The following is a 12,827-nucleotide window of genomic DNA, read 5'->3' as shown; positions in this document are numbered from 1 at the left end:
TGAACATTGAGGTAGTCTACACTACACTTATGTTCAGAATTCCATCAATGTTATATTCTAATGCTCCATCACATACTATTTACTATTAATGAATGATGTACCCACAGCTGTCCAAAAGGACGCTCACCTCCTGTTTGCTCATCCAGTTGTCCACCTGCTCAGTGTCACGGTAAAAGAGTTGTAGATCCATGCACTGCTCATATTGGTGTCTACGCAGCTCCCATAAATCCAGCAAAGAAACTTTCTCCTCAGCAAGGATTCCAAGCTTCAAAAATAAAAATAGAAAAAGGAAAGATCAACGTATTAAAAAAAAATTGAAAAGTACCACAAAAACGTGAACATTTTTAACCATGTTCAGAAATTTCAAATGTTCAGTAGCATTTGGTGAGCAATGGCCACAAAGATTCTTAGAGCAAAGAAGGATGAGAGGTGACTTGACAGAGGTTTACAAGATGAGTAGCATAGATAGAGAGTGGACTGAGAGAGGCTTTTTCCCCAGGGCGGAAATGAGTATTACATGGGTGCATAAATTTTAGAGGTCACTGGAGGAAGATATAGGGGAGATGTCAGAGGTAGGTCTTCACACAGAGGGGTCAGTGTGTGTAATGCGCTGCCAACAGTGGTAGTGGAGTCAGATACTTCAGAGACTTAAACAACTCTTGGATAGACACACGGAGGATTGTAAGATATAGGGTATGCAGGGTAGATTAATCTTAGTAGGATAATAGGTCAGCACAACATCGTGGGCCGAAGGGCCTGTACACAGTGCTGTACTGTTTTATGTTCTATTCTCTGATTTTACTATTATATTTTGCTAACAAACATTCAGATTTAGTTAGCTCTGCTCAACACATTGCAATATATAAAAAAGGATCAATTGTGCTTTTTAATTAACTGGTCATTAGCAAATCCAGAACAGTTTTTAAGACAAAATTGAGGATCCACGAAATTTTCCAGGTAGCTCAGCATCTGAAAATCCCAGCTCCTAAGAAGTTCTCATCTACAAATCACACGTCATTCCGCTTCTCAAGCCTTATGGAATCAGTCTGATTTTTGAAAACTCCTTTGTTTGAACCTTTCATTTATGACTACAACCACAAAAATGTTCACAGAGAGGCAGAGAAGCTAAACACCTCCCTATAGGGCAATGAACAAAGCCAAATACGTGAAAATATATTTGGAGGCAGCAAAAATAGCAGTGGCCTGTGGAGGAAGCATGCACTTAATAATAAAAGTTAGATGTCCTGGAGGGAGTAGAGTACCTACAAATAAGGAAACTGCACATCCTTTAGCACAAGCAGGGTAATAAGTGCCCTATATTAAAAAAAAACACAGGACCAGCTTGTCTTACTCCCTTAAAAAAAAACAAAACTATGGTTACAGATGACAAACTATTTCACTCAGTAGCAGAATAAATTATGCTCATTAAGACCACAGTATTCAGTCTTTTCTAAAAGAAAAACTCCAATCCAAAAATACAAGCATTAAATTCCCAAGTTAATTTTTAAAAAAAAATTGTTCCTGCCATCATTTTACAAAAACAAACTTGTCACAAGAAACATTGAGTGCAATTGCTGTACCTTTTCACGGACTTCATCAGATGCATAATGGCCACCACTGAGCAACGCTTGTCCTGCTTCATCAGTCGCCTTGAAACTGTCTTCATGGGCATCGATTTCGCCCTGAAAATCATCACATTCAGATATGCAAGTGTGAAAAGGTAGTTCTTAAATGTGTCACTGCTTAGGTTATTTAAAGGCAACTGAAGACATTGCCAAGTAATTAAATAATGTATTTTAGAAGGGATCTCATAGTCTGAGAGTTTCTGTAATTCAGCAGAAACTTTCTTCCCTAGCCCTATCAAATTAAAACTGATCTAGACATACCAAATGAGCAGACTGCCAAGTAAGTGCTCAAAACGTGCAAATCAAAGACCTATCCAAAATTCAATTACAAACTGCATTCTGCACCATGCTATTTTCTTCATGAAGACTTCCAGTCAAACGTTTTGTTACTTTAGAAATGTCAAATTCCATGTTCAAATCTCTCCACAAGTGTATCTACACCCTGAAGAATGAAAATCAGAGGATTAACAATCACCTTGTGTTCCTGATGTCTGTCAAGCAATGCCTCTGCTCCAGCCACGTCATTTGCCAATTCATCGGCACTGATGAGAGCTTTCATTTCAGTGACCCAGCTGGTCAGGTCACGGAAGTCTGCTAGGAAACGCTGCAGTCTAGGGAGATTAAAATAAAAGAAAACAAGATATTGTTCTCAATGTTAATACTCAGCAGCATTACACAGCCGCACTTTTCAGCATTAAAGAACATGTAGTAGAAAATAAGGCCCCCAGCATTATCTCATCTGGGATGCCAGTTTATTTTTTCAAACAAAAACAGACTCAAGGCTATTTTTAAATGCAATTCAAAAGATCAGGTCCCAAATCAAATGAAGGGGGAGATATTAAGACAGATAAAAGCCAAGTCAAATGAGTAGATTTTAAACACAGTATAGAAAAAGAAGGGCAAGGTAATCAGATTTAGGGAGGAGGACACTTCAGGACTTACAGTTGAGACAGCTGAAAGCACAGGTCTTTAAATGGGTGGGAGAAAGAAGTGTGGGCGCATAAGATGGGGGCGCCAGATTGTCAAAAGGTATAGAATTCTTTTAAAAAAAAATACAAGAATGTGAATTCTAAATCAACCAGGAAACAATGCACAGTTAATGAACTGACGTGTAACTGATGAACAATACAAAAGGTGCATAACCGTATAAAAACAATAGTGTCATTTTGCTACTTTCACTTTTACAGAATATGAAAGGTAGGAGGCTGTCCAGGAAAACATTGGAGTCATAGTCTAAAAGATAACAAAAAAAAAATGCAGATGATTGTTGACTGCAGAAGGTGTAGCAGTGCCAAATCATCCTGTCCATGAAAACTTCTACACCTTCTCTGATTTATTTTATAATTACTACCTGATCAAAGTTCTCAAGACAACATAAGCATGATTCACCAGTTTACAGCTTCAAATTCCTTTCCATGAGTTCATGATTTTAAAACCCAATGTCAGTAATAGATACCTACTTCTCACCATCTCACAAGAAAAGGTTTGTAATGAGTGCCCAAGTGTTAATTAGCAAATTATTTTCTTGATGCAAACTCTCATTTCACAGCTTTGCAAAGCCTTCATTGCAAACGGTTGTCTTTTTCAGTGTTGTTCGTTTTCACCTGTAAGAATCATCAAGGCGTGTATGTCTCTGTGCTGCCAAGGTACGAATTCGCTCCCAATTTTGAATGAGCTCTTCTTGTTTCACCTGAATCTGGGATGCATTCTGTGGGTGAGACTGCTGTAGGCGGTCTGCCTCAGAAGTCAGTGCTTTCACCTGCACAAGAAAATGGACAAAATACGGTCCAGCTAGGAATTCAAATACAGCTTGAATTCAAGAATGAATAAATGGCATGTACTGGCAAGTAGCAACTGACCGGAATGAATGGTTATGCTTTACCATCAATTTGCAAAATTAATTACTGTTTTACATATTAATTAAACACAATCTTTTATAGAGCTTTCACACAAACAATATCTTATCCAGGGAACACAAAATGAGCTAGTTATACATTTACCAATGCTGTAACATGTCCAATTTCATTTACTATAGTCCTCAACAACTTCAGAAATAATTATTTCTGAGAAAAAGAAGGTGCAGCCCTCCACAATTTCTAAATCTTTGTACCAATATTTTTGAAAGATGATGACAATGATCTTGTCACTTCGTCCAAATAGGTACAAAACTGGAGAGGTTGGCCATTTTGCAAAAACCAAAAAGGCATTTTTAAAGTGCAAATGTTTGAAAGGAGATCAGAATTCATTATCCTACTTTTGTTTAAAAAAAAGCGTTACCTTGTCCTCCAGAGCTGCAAGATCTCGTTCCAAACCTTCGTGTTTGCGAAGAAGTGTCTGTACGCTAGCCAGGTCGCGTCCAAAATCATCTGATGCCATTAGCTGCTCTTTCTCTTTAATCCAACTGATTGTTTCATCCACATCCCTGTCAAGAACAGTGAACGTTGATAGAAGAATACTTGACAGGTCTATTTAAAACCAGAGTCTGTTCACTGTAGGTGCTCCTTGTACAGTTCTGGTCACCTCATTATAAGGAGGATGTGGAAGCTTTGGAAAGGGTGCAGAGGAGATTTACAAGGATGTTGCCTGGTATGGAGGGAAGGTCTTACGAGGAAAGGCTGAGGGACTTGAGGCTGTTTTCATTAGAGAGTAGAAGGTTGAGAGGTGACTTAATTGAAACATAAAATAATCAGAGGGTTAAATAGGGAGAGCCTTTTTCCTAGGATGGTGACGGCGAGCACGAGGGGTCATAGCTTTAAATTGAGGGGTGAAAGATATAGGACAGACGTCAGAGGTAGTTTCTTTACTCAGAGAGTAGTAAGGGAATGGAACGCTTTGCCTGCAATAGTAGATTCGCCAACTTTGGGTACATTTAAGGCATCATTGGATGAGCATATGGACGTACATGGAACAGTGTAGGTTACATGGGCTTGAGATTGGTATGACGGGTCGGCACAACATCAAGGACCAAAGGGCCTGTACTGTGCTGTAATGTTCTACGTTCATCTGTTTTTAATACTCTGCCCCAGTACATTGTCAACTCCCCCAAACGTAGAAGTACCTACCTTTCCTTTGCATTTCCATTGAACACTCAGACAGTTATTTTACGAGTAAAGCGTTATTAAAGGCAATATAGTACAAATTATTTGTATAACATTCTGGCAAAAAAAAGACACCCAGAGTTTGTGCATATTTCATATTATGCACAATCTGAATAGCTAATTTGAAACAATGAATTAACATTGTGAGACACTGAGAAACGTTTATCACATTCACATAACCATGTTGAAGGTTTCATGTTTATTTTACATTTAAAAAGTAAATCTACTTTTGTGTGCATATCTTGCATGAAGCCTTTTATTTCTGCCCACCTCCCCCGCCCAGGAAAGGAACCAACTTCTTTTTCTATGCGTATGCATTTATGTCTACTTTTACTTTCAGCTGTAAAAAAAGTTTTCATGCCAGATTGCATCAGTAAACTGACCCACCTATTAAAACGCTGTACTTCTGCTGCTCCAAAAAGCTTGCCTTGTCGCTGCAGCACCAGGCCCTTGAGCCGCTGCCAAGCAGCATTCACCTCATCCTGACGCTGGGTGATAACTGTCAACTCGGGGTGATTGTCCTATACAAAAGATGCGTAGTGTCAATCTTATCGTAACGGTCTCCTTCCACCTCATCAGCATGCAGACAAACAAGAAAAAACCTCTCCAATTCACATAGCACAATGTAAAACATGAATCTTCACAGATTTCTACCCCTTTAAAAAGACGTCATGATTGAAATATAAACTCAAAACATATTTGAGATTTGAACTAATAAGACTGATAAATTTTGCAGCTCAAATATCAATGCCTTTGGTGAAATGACCCTATATTGAAGTGGGTCAATTTATTTGGTAATACTAGCTTGGGACATTTCATGTGAAAGACATCACATAAATATAAATATGTATTGCATGTTGTTTGATATTTGCATAATAGCAAAGGAGAATCCCTAATTGTCATGCTTTAGAATCAGGTGGGATTTTAATTAATAAAAACAGTCCACCAGCTCTACAGTTACACTATACATGTACCATGAATGCTCTCTTAACATTAAGAAGTTCCTATACCTGTTCAAGTTTTCCAGCCAGTTGATTAACTTCATTAACACGCTCCTCATGAGCTGCAAGGTCAGTTTGGAATTCTTCAAACTTCTTCTGCAAAACTTCCACATGCTCCAAGTCCTGGCCAACTTCTTCTGATGTCACAATAGCTTCCTAAATATAGTGAGAGATTGGAAAATTTGATTTTAGGTTGGGATCAAATTACCCAAAATGCTTCCAAAAAGATGAAAAATGAAAAGTGAGAGATTATTCCCCACCCCAGAGTCCATCAATAAAATTATTATACACAACACACAGAAGAACACTAAAATAACCCCAAATCTACTAATAATAAAACTAATCCTAGCTTTGAAATTACAAGCTAGGCTGTTTGCCTGGCTCTCTTTCCAATTGAGGTTTAAGTATAATTTACAATTCTAAAGTAGATACAGCCAAAAGGTACGTTTTATACATCCATACCAGCTAGAAGAGCATTTGGTGTGGCTAACCAAAAGGAAAAAGGTCTCAGGTGCCAAGATAAATATTTGAATTTTCTCATGAAACCACATACTTGTGAAACTAGAGTTTAGCAATGGCAGTGTTATTAAAGCACAGAATGCTAAAAATTAACAGTCATTTCACGAAGTGGATTTCAGTAAAGCCTTTGACAAGGCTCAGCATGGTACACCATTTAGTAAAATTAGGTCACATGGAATTCAGGGTGAGCTTGCCAACCAGAGTCATAATTGGTTTAATGGCAGGAGACACAGTAACGGTGGAGGAATGCTTTTCGGACTGAAGGCCTGAGACCAGCAGTGTTCCACAGGGATCAGTTCTGGATCCTCTTTTGTTTGTCATTTATATAAACGATTTGGATGAGAATATAGAAGGCATGGTTAGTAAGTTTGCAGATTACACCAAAACTGGTGGCATTGTAGACAGTGAAGAAGATTTTCTAAGATTACACAGGTCAATGATCAGTCAATGGATTGAGAAAAGACAGATGGAGTTCAAATCAGATAAATGAGAGGTAGGTGTGTTTTGGTACAACAAACAAGGGTAGGGTTTATATGATTAATGGTAGGGCCTTGGGCAGTGTTGCAGAAGAGGGACCAAGGAGTGCAGGCACATAATTCTTTGAAGTATGTGTCCCATATGGACAGGCTGGTTGAAAGGCATTTAGCACTCTTGACTTCATTGCTCAGTCCTTCCAGCATAGGAGTTAGAAAGTCATGTTGAGGTTGCACAAGACATTGGTGAGATCTCTTCTGGAATACTGTGTCCAGTTCTGGTCACGCTGTTACAGGAAGGATATTATGAAGCCGAAGAGATTTAACAGGATATTGCTGGGTTTGGAAGGTTTGAGTTATAAACAGAGGCTGGATAGGCTGGGATTTCTTATTCTTCTCCTTCTCCTCCTTCCACTCCACCACCACCGCCACCCCCCCCAACCCCCACCTCGCCCCCCGCCAACTGGAGATTAGGAGGTCGAGAGGTGACTTGATAGAAGTTTATAAAATAATGAGAGGTGTATTCAGAATTGATGGTAGTAGTCTTTTCTTTAAAGGTGGGGAATTTTAAGACTAGGGGCAACATTAATAAGGGGAGAGTAGAGAGATTTTAAAAAGATAAGATGCAGTGTTTTTTTTTAAAACGGTTCACGTACGGAATGACCTACCTGAGGAAATGGTGGATGCGGGTACAATTATAACATTTTAAAGACATTCAGATAGTTATATGAATAGGGACGTTTGGGAGGGATATGGGCCAGGAGCAGGCAGGTGGAACTAGTTTAGTTTGGGATTATGTTCAGCACAGGCCAGTTGGACCAAAAAGGGCCTGTTTCCATGCTATATGACTATAAATACTAAACATAAATTAATGTTATATTGATTAATAGTTTCCTGCTCTTCAGTGAACTAATAGCCTGCATGAACTGTGCAAAATTAATTTAAAGCGAATAGAAATATTAACCATAAAAACTATTAAGTAGGTTTCCAAAGCAATGCAATTTCAGCTAAATTAGTACTACTCTGATATTTAATGCCTCTTCATAAGGAGGTGAACCAATTTGATTTATAAAACATTGAAGGGTTTTGCGCCTGTGTGTTAACATAACCTAGTCCTTCCAACCAAGAGGTGGGTGTCACAACCCAGATGGAAATGGCACACAGTGGTAATCAGGTCCCACTTCTCCCTGAATTGTCACAAAAAAGTGTAAAATAGCTAAATGAATCACAAAAGGTGGTTAAAAATTTACCTGACCTGACCAACTTCTATCCAGGACAAAAACCTCATACCAGGTTTAATTATTAATTAATAAAACAAATTTACCTTTTAACATATGGCAAAACAGACTGCTAAACACTAGTACACAAACTTAAACTATTCCGCTTTAAAGCTAACATGCACATCTTAATTCACAAATAGGGCAGATGACAACCATACAGAAATCACACGTGGAAAACATATGCAAAGGAGGAACAAATTCTGTAGATCAAATGAATAGGGTGACTCAGTTCTTCTAGATTTTGGTGATGACACCTTGTCGATCCATTTAAACAGTCCTTGGATAAGCATATGGATGATGGGATAGCATGTGGGGATAGGCTTAGATTAGTTCACAGGTTGGCGCAACATTCGAGGGCCGAAGGGCCTGTTTTGTGCTGTATTGTTCTATGTTCTATAAATGACTGACTGCTAAATTAAGGATATTCTGTCAGACCTAGATCTTTGCTGAAGTTATAAGTATTTCTTTTCCTCCCCCTGAACCTAAGTTATCTGACGTCTTTACTTGCAGGTTGTTTGGAGGTCTGAATGTAACTGCCTTCAAGGCTATGAGAAAATGCAACTTACAACAAAATCTAAACACTGTTGTCAGACACACAGCCTTTCAATCCACAGACACTTGGCACTACCTTGTCTCGCAAAAAGATAACAAATCCAGCATCTCAAAAAAATTGCACGAGATCATCTAACTAATACGTGTACACCACAGTCCCTCTTCTAACCTTCAATTTGTGACAAAACCCAAAACAGAAAACACCACACCTTGCATATTTTCTGCAATGTAGCAGTTTCCAAACATCTATTTTTGCCTACACTATGCATTTACACGTGTTAGTATGTCCAAAGATTGTTTAAAAAAAATTTAAAAGTTCATATATTTTGTCATGGGCCTACAGAGATTCACGAAAGTGTTCATTGAAATAGAAGACTGGTGTAAACTCACACTCACGTTAATATTTAACTTGCAGGTATTGCTCCTTGGAGGCCTGAATTTAGAGTGAATGGATTTAGGCACACCTCTAACAGGTTAAGATTATTTACATTGCTGGGTCACAAAACAATGCAGTTTCAAACATTTACGAAAAACACTCATTAGTCAAGGCGACTTTTGGGTTTTAGTTTTTACTTTCAAGTTTGGAGCAGTACTAAAAAGTTTTTGGAATAGGGTGGCTCCCCTGTCTAATGCTCCTGAGAAGAGAAGGATAGATAGTGACATATATCTTACTATGGAGAATGAATGTACTAGTTCAAAGCAGCAGTGCATCACCACTTTCTGGTGGGCAATTCAGATAGACATGGAGTGCCGTTCTTATCAGCAATACTCATTACAAGAAGGTTTAATAAAACGGTAGTTGAATTGTCTGAAGAGAAAAAAAAAGAGAGAGTGACATACATCCACCACATTAAAAATGTACAGGTTTATATGCCTAATAAGCTAAAACCAAACAAAATGTGTTCAGGGGGCCTGTTAGCTCTGTGGCTTTGTCATTTTCAAACTTTTGTTGCATTTCTTCCATGCAGAGTTTTACCACCTGCCCCGTTGCTACATATTAACAATCTTAATTTTTAGATCATAGACAGAGAACTGACCTTATCATTGATCCAGTCCATGACATCATCACACTCTCGTTGATATTGCACAAGTTTCTGAGTCTGCAAAAGTCGGATCCCCTTCTCCTTCATTTTCTCTAGTAAACGAGCCCATAGTTGGTGGAGTTCCTCTAGTCGGGTCTTGAATAAAAGAAATTTTTAAAAGAACAAAAAATTTTTTTAAATTTGAAAAAGCATAACATTTGAAATTCGTTGTCAAAGTGCAATATTATAATCCTGTAATTTAGTACAGAATTTTTCTACAACACTGCCAGATCATCAGATATTCTGCACCTAGCTCACCATTAATGGGTTATGAAGGATTTCCTCAAGTAAAGAAATTCTACAAAGATCAAATTATAAAATACAACACAAACTACTCTACAGGGTCAAATCAGACTTGCCAGCTGCTAGCCTACACTCAAATAATCAAACATCTTTCCTCACTGAGCCAGAATCAAAGTAATCCTCAATCCATTCTTCCCTCCTGCATCCATGCCGTTTCCTCTCCACTATTCACCTCAATTACTTCGTGAGGTAGCAAGATATTCACACACACACACACACACACAAACCAAAACAGCCTTCCGAAAAGGAAGGAGGCAGTTCTGAACAATCCAAGGAAACAACTTTGGATCACTGGTAGTGCTGATAAATTGCCTTTATATAAATAAAAACTTCCTGGAATTTAAACCAGAAGTTGTTTTCTGAATTATGTACTAAAATGTATTCAAGTCAAAGATATTCAAGACGGTCAAACACGAAGTCCATAGTTTGCAGTGGTTTCCATTCCCATTTTAGTTGCTATTTGAGCAAACACATCATTTATATTAAGAAAATTAACTTGCAGATAGTGGATTGGATCATGCAAAACAATTATTAAATTCTCCTAGCAGGCGGCCAATTGTATAAAATTCAAGCAAGTTGATGAGGGTTATTATAGAACTACTAACTGAACACAGCATTAAAAGGACGATTATCTATCAATATTGCCTTTCACTACTTCAGGACATTTCAAAGCTTTCCACAGCCAATGAAACACATCTAATATCTAACCATTTGTAAATAGTTGATGTAGCAGCCAACTTAGACATAGTGCTGTCTTTTGCTGCAACTTGCTAAGGGTCAGAAATAGGAAACCGGCCCTTCGGTTCAACTCAACCATGCTGACCAGATATCCTATCTAAATCTAGTCCCATATCCCTCTAAATCCTTCCTATTCATATACTCATCCACATGCCTTTTAAGTGTTGTAATTGTACCAGCCTCCACCACTTCCTCTGGCAGCTTATTCTATGTGACAGTGTTGCCCCTTAGGTCCCTCTAAATTCTCTCCCCTCTCAACTCAAAGCTACGCCCTCTTGTTTTGGACTCCCGCACTGTGGGGAAGGGACCACGTCTATTCACCCTTTCCATGCCTTCATGATTTCATAAACTTCAACAAGGTCACTCCTCAGCTGCTGACACTCCATGGAAAGTAGCCCCAGCCTATTCAGCCTCTCCCTATAGCTCAAACCCTCCGACCCTGGCAAAAACCTTGTATATCTTTCTGAACCCTTTCTAGCCTCACAACACCCTTGGTATTGCAGGGAAGCCTGGATTGCACTCCAAAAGAGGCCAAACTTACGTCCTGTATAGCCACTACATGACCTCCCAGCTCCCATACTCAATGCACTGATCAATAAAGGCAAAAAATGTACCAACCACCTTCTTCACTATCCTATCTACCTGCGACTCCACTTTCAAGGAACTACGAGCCTGCATTTCAGGGTCCCTGTTCAGCGACACTCCCCAGGACCTTACCATTCCGTACAAGTCCTGCCCTGATTTGCCTTTGCAAAACAAAAAAAACAGCAGCGCCTCACATTTATCTAACTAAAACTGCACCTGCTACTCCTCGGCCCATTGGCCAATCTGTTCAAGATCCCATTGTACTGAGGTAACCTTCTTTGCTGTCCACTATACCAATTTTAAAGAGTCATCTGCAAACTTACTCACCACTTCTCCAAATCATTTATAAGTGACAAAAAGCGGTGGACACACCACTGATCCTCATGGCCTAAATCATTCCCGATAGTTCAGTACCAAGGCACTACGTGAACTGACTGTCAGTCAAGATTATGAGCTCAAAGCTGCAACATTGAACTTTAAAGCATCTGATTCAACAGGCAAAAAAGCAAAATAAACAAAAATTCTATTATACGTTCTTTATTTTAGCAATGCTAAAGAAGCGGATACTCAGCCAAAACCCACAGTCATTATGTTATTTTTAAGGATTAGAAGTATTCTATACTGTTGGTCAGCAAAAAGTCATCTTCTGTTTACAGTACTGTTAATGACAGAAATCTAATTAGTCAGTCAATCTGTAATCATGAGTGATTGAATGGACACTTGGTAGGTAGAGTAAAAGACATTAAGTTCACAGTTCATACTTGGAAATAGAAATTTAATGGGAAGCAACCGATCAATGCTGGGTGCATGGTTATAGATACAATTTATTTCCATTTATGCTGGAAATGACAAGCACTGCTGATTACTTTATATAATCCATTACTGATTTCACTTCTATCCACAATGGGTTTCCAGTAAAAGAAAACATCAGTACTGGCAATGTCTTGACAAAATGTAACACTGAACCTGGCTGCCCAAGGTCATTATCACCTGGCAGAGGGGCCAAACTGTGGTTAGACAGCCTATGTTTCAATGGAAATTTGATATCCCTAGCACAATGGGATTCAATAATTTGAAAACAATGTGCACATTTCTGTAAAAACCCAAGATTGAGTTACATTCACCTTAAAATTGCACTGTCCAGCAGCACATGGAATCAAATCTGGTTCCAATTTGTACTGTACTGACATGGGGAGTATGGGAGGGAGGCACCAGCAGCCAGGAGGGGAACGGTTGTAGAGAAAGAGAAGTAGAAGTCGTAGCTACCCACTAGTTTTCAATTACTTCATTCTCATTAGTTTGTTCATGGGAGATGGCATCGCTAGCTAGGCCAGCATTTATCTGCTAGTTCCAACTGCCCTTGAGAAAACAGCTACTTTAGTATAATGCAGAAGCTGAATGGGCTAAGTGACAAGGGGATAAGGTCTGCACATCACAATACAAAGGCCTGTTCCCGAGGGGAGCCAGCTGTTCCACTGCAGTATCTATCCATTGTGTTCTAGTGTTATAGTACCAGCTTCAAGTACCAAGATTAACGTAGTTGACCGTTTATAGGTATACTGACTCATTAT

General features: G+C 38.9%; 1 protein-coding gene across 10 annotated transcripts in view; it reads right to left on the bottom strand.

Annotated features, from left to right (window-relative positions):
* The window catches only part of sptan1 (spectrin alpha, non-erythrocytic 1), a 110,004-nt gene that overhangs the window by 83,008 nt on the left and 14,169 nt on the right, over window positions 1–12,827 (bottom strand). For all 10 annotated transcript variants that reach the window (XM_059638348.1, XM_059638349.1, XM_048559275.2 and 7 more), the window contains 8 exons: window positions 9,586–9,726; window positions 5,734–5,880; window positions 5,111–5,244; window positions 3,903–4,047; window positions 3,230–3,384; window positions 2,101–2,236; window positions 1,581–1,682; window positions 128–265 (listed from right to left, as the gene is read on the bottom strand). In XM_059638348.1, the coding sequence (XP_059494331.1) occupies window positions 128–265; window positions 1,581–1,682; window positions 2,101–2,236; window positions 3,230–3,384; window positions 3,903–4,047; window positions 5,111–5,244; window positions 5,734–5,880; window positions 9,586–9,726 (1,098 nt within the window). The remainder of the gene's footprint in view (window positions 1–127; window positions 266–1,580; window positions 1,683–2,100; window positions 2,237–3,229; window positions 3,385–3,902; window positions 4,048–5,110; window positions 5,245–5,733; window positions 5,881–9,585; window positions 9,727–12,827) is intronic.

Source organism: Stegostoma tigrinum, chromosome 29 (assembly GCF_030684315.1).
Source record: "Stegostoma tigrinum isolate sSteTig4 chromosome 29, sSteTig4.hap1, whole genome shotgun sequence".
NCBI lineage: Eukaryota > Metazoa > Chordata > Chondrichthyes > Orectolobiformes > Stegostomatidae > Stegostoma > Stegostoma tigrinum.
The sequence above is the reverse complement of the archived record's forward strand: the minus strand, read 5'-3'. Positions and strand labels throughout refer to the sequence as shown.